We start from the raw sequence: 17,791 nt of genomic DNA, 5'->3' as shown, positions 1-17,791 counted from the left end.
CTAAGCGATCTATTGTCTGCGTAGTAATACGTCTCCATAGCAGACATACCGCGCCTTGTGGAAACAGGCACAGGCGACAGAGCACTGGAAAATATATAATCGTAACTAAAACTTCCAAAAAAGTAGCCAAATTCACGGTGGATGTCGGAAATTAATTTGGCGGAGATATTTCCATATTCCTGTATCACTGGTAATTACGCGCAAGGCTTGGGCGCCACCGTACAGTTGATATAGATATCAGATGCATGAATCAAGCATCCTGCGCAAGGCACAATTCACTATGTAAATATCTAATAAACATCGAGATAAGGCATCGATGCGTCGCTATATCACCGTTTAATTTCAAATTGAACTTATCGTGTTAAGTGACTTAAATATATAAAACAAAACAATCATGAAATGAGATTTGACATGGAAAAATCATTCATGGTATAATATCAAATCACTCACGATATATGGCAGGTGGCCAGGTCCCAGCGAAATGTGACAATATGAGTTCCGAATTTGTTCAGCAACCGCATATATGTAGCCTATATCTATAGAGTTGTATTTAAAACAAATGGTTGTTCAAAACACTGTGTTTAAAACATGCTTTAATTAGTGTTTTAAACAAAGGTCTCTTTCAAAAAGAATTGTGTTTATTTCAGTTGTATAATTATGCCATAATTCTGTGGATACTTTCCAAAAAAACACGTTGCATGTGTCTACGGACGATTACCATCCGAAATAGCCGACGTATACGATATGGGATGGGTGGGACCCTCCAAATAGTCTGTTCAACAGCTATAATAGGTAGATATTTCGTCAAAGGAGCTATATTTACCCTATATTTTCAATTGTCAATACAAATACACTATGGCATCACAATTGAATATTCAAGACGTCAAGGTTTAAAAGAAAGCATGTGTTAAATAAAGGCCTTGTTTTACACACGTTTGTTTTAAGTTGATTTTTGTTTTAAATACAACCCTGTGTATATCTATATAAAATCGTAACTGACACCTGAACTGCATTTGCATGCACTCATATAACTTGATTCGACAAAAGGTATGAAGAAGACTTTGCAATTCCTGAAGCAGTTTTACATAATGTTTTTTCTGCTTATATATTTCTTTCTACGGTCGATTTAATACCGAGGTAAATGTTGATGCGGAGTATCAATCTACAATCGCACTGTGTAAATTATGTTACCGATTGCCTTTCTTTTTCGAAGCGCGTGATGTGCACGAAGTAAATGTAGCAACATAAGAGTATCGTTATTATGGTTCATGCATGTTCTGGTGTTGGCGTAGAATTATTATTATTTAAAACTATTTTATCAATGTCTAGCTGTCTGGCGAGATAACGTAGTGGTATAATCCACAGCTACAACACCAATTGTACTCGCTTCGGCGGTACACATACTAAAATTGGAACGATACAGAGAAGATTAGCATGGCCCCTGCGCAAAGGATACCTGCGGTTCTTCTCTGTTGGTGTCCCGAATTTTGCGTCACTTAGCTTGTTGCAACCATGGCAACCTGAGCTTGCAACCATAGCAACCTGACCTTGCGACCATGGCAACCTTTGCGTGCAACCATGGGCATCAAAACAACGAGATTGCACTCCTGATCTGTCCCCCGGATCTGCCGACAGGGAAGACGGAGTCCGAATGGCTTTCAAGCCACATATATATTTCTGTTTACGTCGGTACACCGCCTATCTAAACGGCGTGCGTGATTTATGTGTACACAATACGCATAGAGAAGCAGAAAAGATGTCTGTCTACCTGCCCGGGAAATTTTAAAGTAGAAGTAGTCTAAAACAACCTACTTGAAGTAGAAGGAATTACTTCATTACTGGTCACCTCTATTGAGAACAAGGAGAAGTCGTGCTGGCGTGGGCCGGCGCGGGGGGGGGGGGGTCAAATACGAACGGACTCCTCTTTCTGTCCTGGATCACACAGTTGCTGCCTACTTATTTCATTGCAATTTCTGGGATCACTCGCATATGGCACTATACTGTCTTATTACAAAATACTGAACTCTCGCATTATTCTTCTTGCTGCAAAAACATCTCCCTGCGAATCCACTGCGTAAGTTGAAAGCAAAATTATCTTCAAGTTTCATCAGAAAACCAAGATGGACAACGAATTATAAAAATCAGTATTGCAATTTACAAACATTACTACCAAAACAATCACAGGAACTAAAGGCAGAAGCTTTCACATTCACAGTCTTAATATCAAAGCATAAAATGGTGCACGATTCAAATGCTCAGAGCCAGAGGTCAATTATTGCAATAGCTGCAACAGGGTACTGCAGTGTAGAGGAACTAAAATAACAATACGGTAACAAAGAAAACATATCAAACATATAAAAAACTAGGATGAACACACCAATTGGAGTCAATTATTGCAATATATGCAATAACAAATGAAGCACTTTCAGGAAATTGAAACATGACTGCAAACTAGTCAACTTGGATGTTATTCACTGAGCAGTTATCGCAGTTGTAACACAAGAGTGAAACATCAAATACAATACTAAAAGCTATCATATTGAAAGCACCAGGCACAGCAAATAGGTCCAGACATCTATCAGCACAGTATAAATGAAGAAATCGGCAGTACAGAAAAATCGTTACGAAGATGTAAAGTAAAATACACAGCATGATTAGCAGAAGCCCACAGTTGAAAATACTATTGTTATTGTAATAAAACATTGACTGCAAAAAAAAAATCATGATGCATCAAGTAATAGAAAGCATTATTTTCGTGCTGCGCGTCTGCCATACCCTTTCTTTTTCAATTCACTCAGCCAAACATCATGACTGACATTGGACGTTGCCGAACAAAACTGATTACCGTAAAATTGTTTATGGTTATCAGTATTCCTGGGACTGCCACATTTGCTGCATATAGGTGGTCCGGTTCTCGGCGCATATTTTTTACGAGAGCACATGCCAGCAGTTTCTTCGACAGAACGCCTCTTCCTGTAAGATAGCGTGCTACGAGGAATCGATGAGGATGGAGGCGCAGCAGCAGATCGTATCTTAGCAGTGCCAAAAGTATTGGCTGGCATATTTGGTACGAACTTCTCGAGTTGGACTTCTGGAGTAGGTAGCGCTGCAGGTTTCCCTTGGCCCTGTGGTAAATCATCAGTAGCTGTTGCTGCATCATGAATGCGAATCCCCTGGTGCAGAACAGCTCTTTCCATTCGTGTCTCGTCATTCTTATACCTAAAGAAGAATATTGAATCACCAAAAGGACTTATAATAAGTCTAATAATTATTCATACCAGTTCAGAATTGTTCTTTGATTAAGTACCGGCAATTGTATACTTGTATTTGTCATAATAGTGCTATTGTTCAGTACACATTTCCGGATATTCTTGTATGCAGTTCCAACATGTGACCAACGGTCTTTACTACCTGCAATCCATACAACAGTTAATGACAAACTGGATTGCGACTTCGGTAAGCACAGGATTTCATACTGAGAAATAGATCACAAAGTTTTGATACGGTTTGCTCCACGTATCTATTGCAGTCAGGTCGCTGGGCAGGTCCAGAGCTGCTACCGTAAAAGCACCTACAAAATAGAAATTTAAAAATATTAGGATATATATGTATAACTTATAGATTACAAAACAACTTACTTTTTTGTAGCTACTACACCCGGTGTTGCATCAGATTTTGAAGACTTGAATCTTCCACGAGGATTAGCCTTTCGGTACATAGGTGCAAACGTAGTAGGCTGTCGATCATAATGGTGAAGGCTGGACCACAACGTTGATATACGTTGGGCGTCTCCTTCACTCAATGAGCCATTACAGTTGCGGAAAGTGATAAGAGAGTCAGCGAGCGCAGCAACTTTGTCGAAACCGGGAATGTTGTTAGGTCCGACTGATCCTTGAGCAGAGAAATCTGGCACAGACACACCGCTATTGGGTTTGTCATTGTTAACCAACTGAACAGATGTGGAGGTACCAGGAGTGTCTAGATTAGAAGGAATAGGGCGGTCTTTTTCAGCGTCTTCCAAAGGACTACGGCGGTATTGTTCAGAGTCTTCCAAATCGGTAACCAATGCCGCTTCGGGCCAAAGAGTTAGGTCCTCGACTATTCCTTCGTCATCCAGACTTTCATCCTCCTTGGAAAATATCTCCCTCTCTTCTTCATTATCCGCATCCGGCAATGGAAGCAGAGGCTCTCCAGTCTGGTTGTACAGGTACTCTACACCGATGAGCTCACCGGTGTATTTGCCAGTCGTTATCGGAGGCGGACACAGTTCTGCACCAAAAGTCTCCATACCCGAGGAATACACGGCATTGGACAAGAGGATACTGTAAGTACGTAGCTTGGTGGAATCTGCTGCAGTCGCATTTGCAGCTCGGTCTTTATTCCACCTGTAGAGCCCTTCCAGAAGGTATGCCTGGAAATGGGTGGCATTGGCACACTGACCTGGAATAAACCTGTTCAAGTGCAGGTGAAAAGACTCTAAAGAAGTCGAGCCTCTTGCACATCGGTAGATTGGTAATGTGATACCGCCTTTTACAAGTGTACCAGTCTGCACATATAATGGTAAATCCTCAGGATCAGTAACGCAAACCAGATGCTTTGCTTCTCTCTCCCAAATCTGCCAAATTCGAGAGGAGTCAAGTAGGGGAACTCCAAGTGTGTCTCTTCCTTGTGGACCTGCAAAGATCTTGATCAAATCGTAAACAAGTGATTTGATATCTTGTTGATCGCGAGTTCCACGGCGACAATGAAGAGCAATTTCACGCTTCGCAAGACGCCGTATCACGTCATTTTCAGAAGGGCTTGGAATTCCCTCTGCCAGCATCTCGCATCTTTTAGCTTCCAGCAAACGACGATAATCTTCTTTAGACAAGATGAAAAAACATTTGGAGAGCCTGGCCATAAATTCTGCATACAGTTGGTGAGATTCTGTGGTACAACCTTGGGAGAACCGCCTCATGCAATGCCAAACATCCAAACGTATAATCATCTTTGGCCAGTGCTTAAATAGTTTACGGAGAGAAGTATACTCCCTGCCACAGCATCCACGATCAACGTATAGTACTTTAGGAGGACTAACTCCAGCGTCGGCATAACGCTTCATCAGTCCAGCAGCCAATTGTATTAAACCGTGTCCTTCGGCACATGTCAGAACACTCATCAAAACCTGTCCGTGTTCATTCCCAACATTAGTGGCCCACGACGCAGTATTCTTAGCCTCACCTACAAGCTTTTTCGTCACTTTCTTAGTAGAATCCATCTTTATGATGGTGCCAAACGTAGATGTTATCGAAGACTTAATTTCATCAAGCCGTGACAAAATGTCTTGCACGTACACGGTTAGAAGCCACTGTGGTGTTGGAAGAGGTCTGAACTCTGGTGGTTTTGAGAATTCCGGGCAAGGTTCCAGCATCCCTCTGTCGCACGCAATCTTGAAATAATTGCAGTCCCCAGTATAACGTAGCACTTTCTGACACCATTTTTCAGTATGTTGTTCGCAGAGAGTGTTGTACAATCGTGTGGAACTGTTGCCGAGGGTTCGTTCTCGCAAAGGTCGTATGACTCTGATATCACACGCATACTTATACGTGAGTAATGCAGGGAACTCAAGCCGATGCCCAACGTCAAGCTGTTGCAGGATCGCATTATTCCATGCAGCCACTTTCACCCCGCAGCTGGTACATTCCAAGTACTCTGTGGCCAGGTTGTAATAACGGTCAGTATCCAGCACTTGACGGACTATTTTATAGATGCCAGCGCTTGTTAATTCCTTACGGCAATTTGGTTTGCAACAAATCAACTTGCATTTCCAGAGTTTTCGAGGCATCCAAAGAAAAAGTGGCTGTGCGAAATAACGTGAAGGCCCGGGAACTTTACTGCAAATCAGAGACGGTTGAGGAGGCTCCAACCACAGTTTGGTAATTCGAGCAAAGTCCATTTCGGCTTTTCCGGTTTTAGGATTAGTCTTAAAAAGTGCTTTGGAAACCCAAGCATGGTCCACATTGGGCAATGACTCGCGCCACCCCTTAGGGAGAACACAATTTGAGACAGGGGCAGAGCAGCAGCAAACGGGAACGGGTGTTGTCTGCCGACTAGTTGAGCCACTAACAATGTATGATTTTTCAACTGCGTCAGCCACCGAGCATATAGCCATGTCGTCATCTGATTGCATATCCTCATGAACCATCACTAATGACGAGCCAGCAGGTTTACAAGTGGGAGTTGCTTTACCAGACGCTGTCTTTGATGACATGGCTGTTGAATCAGTCAATGCAGATGTAGGTGGCGATTTTATGACTTTCTTCTTTCTGACATTAACGTTGGGCTTCGGATCTAGCCTTTTCTTTAATTCTATAGCCTCCTTCACCTCAAGGAACGATAAGGCATAGCTCTTGAAGGAAAACTTGTTAGAAGCCAAATGACTGGTATTGCGGGCCAAGGACTTTTCATCTTCGAATGATTGGACTAGGTGTGCTGAGTATCCCAGGGCATTCTGTATAACCCATCTGAAGGTTTTCCCCTTAAATCTTCCAAACTGCATGGAGTATTGCCCAATTACATGAGTCATATCCGACACGTCACCCCCTGCAGCACTGACAGCTTTTATAGCATTTTTCCGCACCAATTGAGGTGCAAGGCACCTATTAGATTGCTTCACCTGTGCGGTGAAAGGCCTGGCCTCTTTGGAATCCTCAAGCCGCAATTGTCCATTTTGTATTCTTGTAAATACAGGTAACATCTTGACGGGTATATCCAATCAGTAGGTCCATATAATAAGTCCACAGCAGTCAGCAAGTAAGCACAATTTTCATATATCGAATGCAAGGTAGGAATCAACCACTAGAGAGTCGTCCAAGTTGTAGCCTAATATTGCAGAATAATATTCCTATACACTGAGAAAAATAATTACAAATAATGAATTGAAGCAGCTACTGTACACATAAAATGCATCCGAAACTGATAACGGTAATACTTTTCCGTTTTCATTTGGTCACAACACCAACCAATCGTCAGTTACAGTTTACAAATTCATTTGGATACAGTCGCACAGTCATTACATCAAATACCATAGCCCATAACGACTACTGGTATACCGAATAGGTGCAATGATTTCTAGATTCAAAATGTAGAGTCAGCCTACAGCTTTTTGTCAACACATCTTCAAAGTTTCATGACAGGCCCGAATTAGTGATTACAGGACCTGTTCCGGTACCTAATATCCTATACCGTAGCTCATTCAAGCAATCGGCCTCTTACTTGCCATTACCGTGATGTTCTAGTAATGACATTTTAAAGGGCTATACTTATTACAGCATTTTAAAACAATCTTTTATTAAGGTAAAATGTCACTAAAATACTGACCGGCGGGCCACATCAGCCAAAATAAAGTTGACAACCGTCCCCCATCTTGTCAGTTGCCACAACTCACAACACATACACAACAATCCAATAATGGCTAACATACGTCCTGGTGCTTGCTGATGCTGTCTACATGTATACTCTACAACTTTTATACTATTGTTCCTGCCTTGCTTCGCCTAACAACAGTGACACAACAATGACGACAACAATAACAACAACAAGCTCAGTGATGCGAAGCGCGACGACGGAAGTCTGATACAGGCGAGAGCACGGCGACTCGGGGATTTGGAACAAATTCCCGAATTTGGAACGTGAGCAGAAATGATTGCAAAGTTGGAGGCGCAAGGATGACACGCAAAATCGTGAAGCGTACAACACCAATTGGTTGTGGGGTTCGAGTCCGACCGAGGCCGACTCCAGAATTCCTACCTAAGTGTTTGAGGTTTATCTAGCACATAGCTAGTCTCCCCCTCGCCATCTCAGCCGCGTAAGCGGTTTCTAAAAAAAGCTTAGAAGTGGACCGTGCTAAAAGTCGGCAGTTACGGAATCAAAAATACCGAATATCGGCCTGATGTAAATGACAATTGTTGTCGACAAGCACAATTGAATACCACAAACAACAACTATCTAAGCTAGGACAGCGACGGTATTTCTCACATAACAATCACATCATTGCAACGCTGCGCAGTCGCTAATCCCATGGAGAATCATAACCAATACAATATTATATGTCAAGCATTATTCTGCATAAAGCGATCGGCCTTATCACCGACCTTTTCCTTCCTGAGAATATTCGATTATTTCTGGGAAATTTCGCATACGGTTACTTTTACTCACACACTTATTACTGAATACTTGCGCACAACGCAATTGATCATGATTTGCAGCCTTACTAATATAGACATATATTAGTAAGCCCACATTAAAATGATTCTAGTGGAGGTAATTCGCCGTAGAATGAAGGAAGTACGCATGACTAAGGTCATATCCCGGGCGATGGCATGCGACACGCTTTCTTAAATTATGGGGAAAATGCAGAGGTGGTCAAAGTAATCAAGAAAGCTACTAAAGTAGAAGTAGAAGTAGCGACGAAAAATTCTACTCAAGTATGAATAGTAGAAGTACTTCTTCCATAAGCAACCTAAAACTACTTGAAGTAGAAGTAGAATTGTCTGACTCTAAAATTACTCAAGTAAGTAAGTAGTTGTGAAAACGATCCTAATTCCTTCACATGGATTGTTAAAAGGTGCAAATTGAGCTGCACGAAAGGTGACGAGCTTGATTCATATCGATGCATACCAGCAGGTATCCAATTTTCGATAAAGCATTCGTCCACTTCATGGGAAGAAAATTATAGTATTGATATGGAAATGCTATATACTTATCCTCTGTTTTCTCGAACAGCACGTTTTAGAAAATAGCATGGTATGGCACCATACCCCATATTATAAGGTCCGTAGTTTCAGTGGCGAGATAGCGCAGTGGTATAATCCGCGGCTGCAACACCAATGGGTGCGGGTTCGAGTCCGACCGAGGTCGACTTCTGAATTCCGATACCTAAGTGTTGGAGGTTTACCTAGGCTCCTCCTCGCCACCTCATCCGCGTCAGCGGTGTCTTACAAAAGCCTAGAGGTGGGCCGTGCTATAAGTCGGCAGATACAGAAAATAAGAAGAATATCGGCCTGGTGTAAATGACCATAGTAGTCGACAAACATCATGAATACCCCAAAACAAACAAACAAACAAACAAGGTCCGTAGTTTAGTCGAAGAGCAATACGGAGAAGTTGTATACGATACGGCGTAAACACTTTGCGCGATTAGTAAACGTTGATAAAAAATATGGTGAACCGTAAAAATGCCATATTGTGTAGCTTTATTTCCGGAAATTAAAGGCATTACTACACTTTCTGTTATACTTCAACATGTATGTTATCCAGACAAAAGACCTGATATTAATTATAACTCAGCGTATATGATACTGCATGGGAATTGAAAATGAAACATAAATACTACTTCTAAAAGAGGAACACGTTTTCCATGCCTCAAGTCCAGAAAGTTTCCGAAGTGGTATGTTAAAACAGCTCTAAAACTAACAAAAAAGTCAGAGTCCAATTTTCCAGGTTAGGACGCTCCATGGACAATGGAGTGGACATGCTAGATTATGATATGACAAGTAAATGCTAGAATGCGAAACATCAGTTACAAACGTTATGATGAGCCAGATATACGGTGATGAGTTATTTCATATGGGGGAAGGGCGACAATGTGATGTGATGTGAACGCAGGGATATCTAGATATCTAGTGTGAACGGAGCCACGCCAACCCGCTACCTAAATTATATTCATCGAAACTTTTGTGAAATTGTGAAATCATTTACTGGTAAGTGTTATGTTCGTGCATTTACGTTTTAGTGTCGTACAACTCTTTCGTTTTATAGGATTAGTAATTACAGCCAATCATTATTTCCCCGTGTGTCGTGCTTGTATTTATACCCTGTGTTCTGTTGTCTCGTGGTCTTTCATTTAACTGAACTCTGGATCGTGTCGCCTGTACTAAAGTTATTCTGCTGTTAATATATACTGATTTCATATTGCAACCTCGTCGTATTGAGTTATTGTTCAACCAAGATCAAGACCATAACAGTAAGCCCGTATCCACTGCGCGCGAACCGCGACGAAAATTCAGGGCTTTAATCAACTTTTATGAAAATTATATGTTGATACTCCGTGAAAACAGCCCCGAAATTCCTCAGGCTATCTTCCTGATTGGAAGATTGAACTACTTCTACTTGACAAACTGAAAATAACGAAAAGTGAGTAAGTAGGTCACAAAATATTACGAGGTGGAAGTAGCGAAAATCAGATCTACTTGAGTAAGTACCAGAAGTAGAGGAAAACTACTTGAGTACTTCGAAAAAGTAGAAGTACTTCGTTACTGAACATCTCTGGGAAAATGGTGAAACCCATTTTACACCGTGAAAGCAACATAACCGCGAATGATTCTGAAAATTCTTGAAGTCATGATGCCTAACGAAACATTAGAAATGACAAGATGTTTATGTGTAATACATGTACCTTTGCATTTAAAATAAAAAACATGAATCCAGATGAGAGTGACGACAAAGATTACCATTATTGAAATTTTAAAACAACCGTATTTGACAGAATATTGTCAATGCGACTATACCGCCGCCATGAAAGCATTATGTTTCGACTTCGTCCCGGTCACTGTCGTCTAAAAGTTCATTTATTTATAATTGGTTATATACTGATTTTCCTTCATGTGATTTCTGTTTTGTATACCTGACACTTTCGAACTTTTTCTTTTATCGCGTTGTAAATATGCCCATCACAAACATATAATAAATCTTTCGTTCACAACTTATATCATTTTTCTTAAGCTGATAGGCCTACTTGTCTCGACCGAAACCTTTAGTGATGTTTCACCACTTATATCATTTTACTTAAACTGATACTTGTCTCGACCGACCGTTGGTGTACTCGTGTCATGTATTGCAATTGGTGATTTTACTTTTTTATATATTTTATATAAATACTCTCTCCAATAATATTTGATAAGACTTTGTTTAGTAGGTACTTTCTGTCGGCTCAAGTTAAGACGCCCCAGGAATGATAGTGACGACCCGCGTAATGAAAAAATACGATTGGGGCAGTTGCTCATAATTAATCTGAAAAACGTGAATCCGAGGTCGAGTTAACTATGGTCGTATTTTTCATCTTCGGTCATTACGCTTTATTAAACTATAAGTTCACTAGAGTGATTTGCAAGATGCCACATTAACCATTTGCTTATTAGAGTGCACCCAATCACACAATCACCCGCCTTTTACTGAAGCACAAAACGTCTTATGCACCGGAAACCGACAAAATCTGCGAACCTTGTATTAAACATGTTCGTTTTCGAATGATTATTCTTCCGAATGCAAACCTATCATGCACCATATGTCATGAACACCAGATATATCCTTCACTCAGTACTTGTGACGAGGCACGGTATATTTCAACGCCAGACTTATTCCGAGAATGATGACACCGGTGACGACTGCCGATATGTTTAGATTTCTTGCTGTTCCTAATTTCGAAAGTTCCCTTTGTGGATCGACATGCTTCGATCTATCAGACTGCAAAACCAAAAATTTAATGATAATAGAAAATGATACGAATTGGCCGTTTCGGGACACGACCAAGAGTCCTGGTGAACTGCGTGCGAGAGTTTATTGAAATGAAAACGAGCAGCAGCAGAAGGCAGCATGTACCAGCTGTAAGCCTTGAATCCGATCGATAAAGGCAGTTTAACGCCGGTTTAACGCTTCAGCTATCTTATTGCGTAGAACTTCTAATGCGAAGTTCATGAATGCCTAAAAGTAGATTTTGAGCGATAAAGCTGTTTTCGCAGGGTCGAATATCAGTTACACCTACCTATATTACCCTCTCGAGTAAATGTGTCACAAGCCCAGTGATTCCACATTTGTTGCATGATTGATTTAAAAAATGCAAACTCTTATAGTCTGGCATGAATCGGCGTCTGAATGCACCGCGGCGGTATCAAGCTATATGGACGGAAGAACTCTAATTGACATAGACGATGTATGAGCTCGTCGCGAACTTGAACATTACATAATTAACTACCTCATATTAGTTGAAGACATTTTGTGCAAATGAGCTTCCAAGCTCGAAGCACGGTAGCATGAGTTTGTTTATTTTTTATCTATAATAACATTAATATTGCGAGTTGATCATTTGTTGCATAAGGTTGTAACATTTGTCATATTGGGCATGCAGTTGTGAGTGTAATAACTCCAACATGACAAGTAAAAATCATTGCAGCTACACCCAGACAGAAGCAGAAGCACGATGTTTTGAGGATGGCGTTTCCATTTTCACCAGGCATATATAATGCAGAATCAGCCTGGAAAAATACAATATATAGCATTATATAGGCATGCTCATCTGCTACGAAAATGGGATAGGATGAACACGACCAACATTCTTGGATTGATTCTGGGATTTAAACAATAACCGGCCATATATCCAGGAAGTGGAATACTGCGAAATGATAGCCCCGGGACACACATCGAGGAATGTTTGTCGAGAAAACCAGCCCATTTGGTAAAATACACGCAAAATGTGTATCATTCCCGAATTATGATCGCGTTGCTAGATTCGCAAAGAGTACACCATCATCATTAATCGGTAATGGTGTTTTTAGATGGATGCAGAGACGTAGCAGCAAGTGCTGCCGCCCATGGCTTTCGTTGAAATCCCCCCAACCCCCAACCCCGCCCATTTAAGTAGACCACAGCAAATTTCGATAGTCTCATATTCAAGCAATCTTTTCAATAAAAACAATTAAAAAGAATATGCCGCATCTCAGAAGTCTTATATTGCTTGAGAAAAGAAGCCTTACCGCCAAACATAATAAAGACAAGAAATGGTGAACGAATGTTGTAGGCACAAAAATCAATATATCCGCCTCAAACTGAACTTTCCAGGATACAGCTGATAGCCGATAATCATTCATGGTAGAACGTAAATAAGACTTTATCAGTTTGAGCTCCTCTCACATCTCGCAATTTAAACAGCAGTGGTCCGAAAAAGCTTCAGCCACGAGAATAAATATGTTATCGAATGAAGTATAGGTGTGATTTAACTATAACCACTGTAAAACATCAAATGCTGTGGCATTACGATCAAACGTGGTTTCACTAGGCTACTCCGCACCAGCCTCTTGTCAATATCAATAATAACACTGTGATGCGTTAATCTGGACGTTACTAAAGTATTGATGGCTGTTACCGTACTTTTTGATGCTAAATCCAAAACTCATATCCGTTTTCTTCAATCAGATCCAGATTTTTGGCAAATTGCGTTTGGATTTCCGAAAACTGCAGCTTTCAGCGTTATGCGATTAAGATTTATGACGTCATAAAAAGAAGTTAGTAATGATGTTTTGATGAAAAATTTTAAAAACATTTCAATTATGACGAGGACCATTCCCATAGCAGTATTTCTCAAAGCGCGGGGCGCGAAAGCATCTGAAAGAGGGGCGAAGCCGTTGTTAAATATTTTTAGCGTTTCGCGCAATTTTAGTCCTGCTAGTGGTGTTTCTATTGTCTACTGTCCAAATTTAATATTTGAGAATTCTCTCATCATTAGCCATAACTTTTCCATACTATCCGTTGGGATTGCTAGCAAACTGATTTCTCTCTTCAGTTTTTCGTAATATCAAGGGAAGGACACGCGAAATTTTTCACTATCAAAAGGGGCGTGTCTAGAAAAGTTTGGGAACCACCGCCCTATAGTATACTGTAAAGAGGTTTCAGGATTAATATCAGCTTTGGGTATAGGCCACAGATCTGTAAACTGATCAAAGACGAAGGTTTCGCTGCACCCTTTGGTGCAGTAGAGAAAGGACACTGGGAAGCTTTTCAAGTAGTCATTTTAAACTTCTCCGTAAAGCATAGAAGCCCTGCTTACGAAGCGCAGGTCAAAGAATTGATTGAAAGCTTTCGATTTCTTGGAGCCCTGATGTCTGTGAAAATGCAATTTCTGACTTCTCATTAGTATTACTTTCCTGGTAACTGTGGTGATTACATCGAAGAACAACGACAGAGATTTCACCAATAATCTTTCCAGATGGAAGAAAGGTATCAAGGATACAGGGACGTGTTTGCCGATTATACCGTTGGTGCTTAATGGGAGATCTACATAACTCCACACCAGTGTTGGGATCAAGTCACTACCTTCGAATCACGAGTCATTTCGTGTCATTGCACATTTTGACTCGAGTCAAGTCAAGTCAATCGATTGTCGAAGGTGACTCGAGTCAAGTCAAGTCACTCGATTATTGGAGATGACTCGAGTCAAGTCGAGTCAAGTCAAGTCAAGTCACGAGTCAAGTCACGAGTCAAGTCACAATTCAAGTCAAGTTACCTTTTCCATGTATGAAGCATGATTACGTCATTGCATTTTGCTAGCTGTCTGAAATACAGGTTGAGTGGTCATTGATTTCGAACCGATGAACGAATATAGAGTTAAATATACACGCAAGAAGGCGCTGTATCGCTCACCTATTGGCTACGTAGAACTGCTAAACCACGTAAGTAATTGCATAGCCTCAGTTTATAGTAGGCTTACCATACGTCCTCTTTTAATAGGATTTGTCCTCTTTTTTGACTTTTTTGAAAGTGTCCTCGGAGGACGCCCTTTTGTCCTCTTTTTTGAGATTTTGTCCTCTTTTTTGAAAATTTAGGTCAAATTCAGAGCAAAATGCGAGTGATATGCCTAAAACTAGCACAGAAGTGTTGCTCCGGCGGGCATTTCGGAGTGAAAAACGGCGATTTGAGCTCTGAGCGAAAAGTTGACCTTTTTTTTTAATCAACCGATGACAAAGTCGGAAAAATTAAACGATTTTTGAGAATTCTTCTCTGGTTTTGCAAGTCACAAATTTCTGAAAAAGTGTCCTCTTTTTAGATTTCTAAAATATGGTAAGCCTAGTTTATAGTTACCAGCCAAAATAGAGTATAGAGAACCGAATTGATTGGATGCGCTTATCGTCACCCCTACGCTATCTCCCCCGCTAACTCCAATTTTACAATACTGATTTTAATCGAAAGCTATTGTTGCCCTGATTCCGGAAATACCTTCTAAAAGCTGGTCATGGCAACGGAACCACCCCGAAATTGCCATCAGAGTATGAAAATCGGCATTGTTCCGAATAATCGCACGATATAATTTCCATTACTATGGTCAATTGGTCATTGGAGGTGCCGCGCTCCGATAGTTCGAAACAATGGCCTTGGCGGCTATTTCGGAGTGGTTTCATTGTCATGCTCACATTTTAATTTGTCTTTTCGGAATCAGTGCGACACTAGCCTTCGATTGAGACTTGTTTAATAAAATGTTAGCTCTCTGGTCGGCAGCTATACGACTACCAATTACGCTGCCTTCAGCCGCCTGTGTACACTGCGCTACCTCATTTTGCAGCCCCCTTGGAGCTTGCCGCCTCTGGCGCAGAGTCATAACCGCAAGTGGCCGCCACGCCACTGCAAAGATTATATCCTTCATGATGCCAGATCTGATTGTACACAAAATATGCTTGCCTGAGGCCGTGGTGATGCATTCGGAGCGCACTGCGGCGGCTACTGGTAATGTTGCGTCTGCTGTGGCATTCAAGGCGATTGCACTGACTAAAGAGTGCGGCTATAGTATTATGAGACCAAGGGTGCAATTTGGCCCAAACGATACTTGCACACATCTCCACCATTGAATGTTGTCACGAATTTTGAATGTCACGAAATCACAGAAGGTGTCTGGAACTAGAATCAACCTAATAGGAATTTTGTATGTTCTTGTCCTGCTTCTGGAGAATACAAGAATGATAATATATTGTAATGATTTGTATCCATAACTGAGCTTGGAGAAGCCTACTTCTCTCTTACGTCACCTGCGATTGCATCATACCTAACCGGCTTACAATTTTATTTGGCAACGTTTTACATCAACCAGAACATGAATTCGAAAATAAGACCATTCTAGAGTAAAGGTGAACGCGATGGGGCGCTGGCCACGAAATGAGCGAATAAGGGGCGATGGCTACAAATTGAGTGGTAGGGAGCGCTGAGAGCAAATGGGTTTAGAGGGCAATCATCAGCAATCATCTCGAAAAGCTGCACAAGGATATCTGATAATTTAATTTCTGGATATATTCCAATCAAAAGTTCGTTATTGGATCATCAGTCCATTTCGTGAAATGTCCGCGCATGAAATGATTAAAGAGCCGCAAACTTTGCAGAACTATACAGTGCTCACAACAAAAACACTGATACCATTCAGGAAGCAGAATCGCTAATAGTTCTAAAGAACTACAGAAATAGAGCAGAACGTCACAGCACACTGAGACGCCGGCATTAATTCTAGGGATGGTGTGAACGCAAGGTTCCCCTTCGCGTTCTGTGTGTGAAGCTCAGATATTTAGAGGTTCACGTTCACAAACGAACCTGGGTATAAGGTTCTGCACTGTGAACCTTTTCACATCTATTCTAATTTTACACGTCATCACAACATCTTTGGTTAATGTTCTTTGCATTTCAACTTTGAAACACTCTACGCACTACGGCAGCATAAAAAATCAACACTAAACGAGCATGGACCTTGCCAATCTCAATCATTTTAGATGCCATTTCTTACAATACATATCTCGAAATATTCAGCTTTCCTTTGTGAATACTTCGTGATTCTCTGCTGTATTCTTGACTCGCAATCACACAACATCAAGAACAAAGCCCACTACATGCACGTAGTCAGTGAATGATGCTCATCCAACCAACCAATGAAATTGATATAGAGCAGAGGTCTCAAACTCAAATGTGATCGCGGGCCAATTTCCTACTTTTTGATGGCGCCGCGGGCCGCAGCACCAATAATAGGGAAATGCAGTGTATTTGCGAGTATAGGCCTTATTTGACGGGACCTTGCAGACTGATATTCCACACGCATCTTGAAAATGTGATTTACTATAATGAATTCACGCCTGGCACGAAAAAAATAACATTTTGAAATATTTGAAATTATTTTTTGCTGTACTAGGCACAGTTGCTGTATATTTAGTTGTACACTGTAAACAAAAATGGTGTGTTTTCGCAATTCACACCCTAGCGTAGGGTGTGTTTTGGGTCATCACACCTATTGGGTACTAAATTTGTCATTTACACCTAAGCTATTGGTGGAAATGAACCGAACACACCCCTACACACATATACCATAAGATATACACCCCAAGCATTGGCATTTAGGGTGAATTGTTAAAGATTACACCTTTTGTCAGACAAATATGAAGTTTGGGATTCGATCCGCGCTAGCCGCTTCCACAAAACTTTACTGTTGAAGTTTTAAGTCTGTGTCGGTCAGAAGCCTGGTTAAGCAGGCAGGGGTGCGGCAAGTCTGCATTCTTGTTAAAAATTCAGTCGAATCACTGTACTGATCATTGTATGGGCACTTGAGAACTTCTCTGCTGTGTCTAACTGTGGTCGTGTAGGACATATTCTCTTTGGGGTTGAATTATCCACCGAAAATGCGTGTTTTCGCCAACTTTATTGTTGTCCATGTCTTTAAGGCTTCTTGGGTAGGCTTCGGCAATGTTCCATTGTTCAGTTTTTATGGATTTAACCCGGTTCGATCAAGTAAATTCGCCTACGCATATAGTTTCAGCTTCAGTGACAAATAAGCATTCGTTGCTGTATAACATTCGTGTGCTACATTGACATGAATGAATAATAGCTAAGTCCGCAATATCATATTGTAATTCACATTTATCGTGCACTGCGGTACTCGTACTTTGGCTGAAATTTCACCCCGTCTACTATAGTGTGGCCGATGTATCTCAAGTGTGTGGCAAAAATACGACACATT

General features: G+C 41.1%; 1 protein-coding gene and 1 non-coding gene across 2 annotated transcripts; one reads left to right on the top strand and one right to left on the bottom strand.

Annotated features, from left to right (window-relative positions):
• Positions 1-1,379: 1,379 nt before the first annotated feature.
• LOC145454861 (U6 spliceosomal RNA) lies at positions 1,380-1,489 on the top strand. Its single transcript, XR_013920247.1, has one exon. It is a non-coding gene; the product is annotated as a U6 spliceosomal RNA (small nuclear RNA).
• A 586-nt stretch (positions 1,490-2,075) lies between these two features.
• Positions 2,076-6,842, bottom strand: LOC145454501 (uncharacterized). Its single transcript, XM_080332493.1, has 3 exons — positions 3,639-6,842; positions 3,477-3,571; positions 2,076-3,411 (listed from the first exon to the last, which is right to left on the bottom strand). Exons 1-3 carry the CDS (start codon positions 6,734-6,736, stop codon positions 3,269-3,271), a joined length of 3,336 nt encoding a protein of 1,111 aa, XP_080188619.1. The 5' UTR covers positions 6,737-6,842; the 3' UTR covers positions 2,076-3,268.
• Positions 6,843-17,791: the final 10,949 nt, after the last annotated feature.

This window comes from Botryllus schlosseri, chromosome 13 (assembly GCF_051294905.1).
Source record: "Botryllus schlosseri isolate E-star chromosome 13, Bs_hap1, whole genome shotgun sequence".
Classification (NCBI taxonomy): Eukaryota; Metazoa; Chordata; class Ascidiacea; order Stolidobranchia; family Styelidae; genus Botryllus; species Botryllus schlosseri.
Note: the sequence above shows the minus strand (reverse complement) of the source record. Positions and strands in the feature narration are given on the sequence as shown.

What these genes read in the sequence shown, in the direction of transcription:
- LOC145454501 (XM_080332493.1), bottom strand. Translation starts at nt 6,736, where the DNA reads ATGTTACCTGTATTTACAAGAATACAAAATGGACAATTGCGGCTTGAG. An exon ending in GGTGTAGTAGCTACAAAAAA is followed by an intron (nt 3,572 to 3,638) that starts GTAAGTTGTTTT and finishes TCTATTTTGTAG; the next exon opens with GTGCTTTTACGGTAGCAGCT. An exon ending in ACTTTGTGATCTATTTCTCA is followed by an intron (nt 3,412 to 3,476) that starts GTATGAAATCCT and finishes TATGGATTGCAG; the next exon opens with GTAGTAAAGACCGTTGGTCA.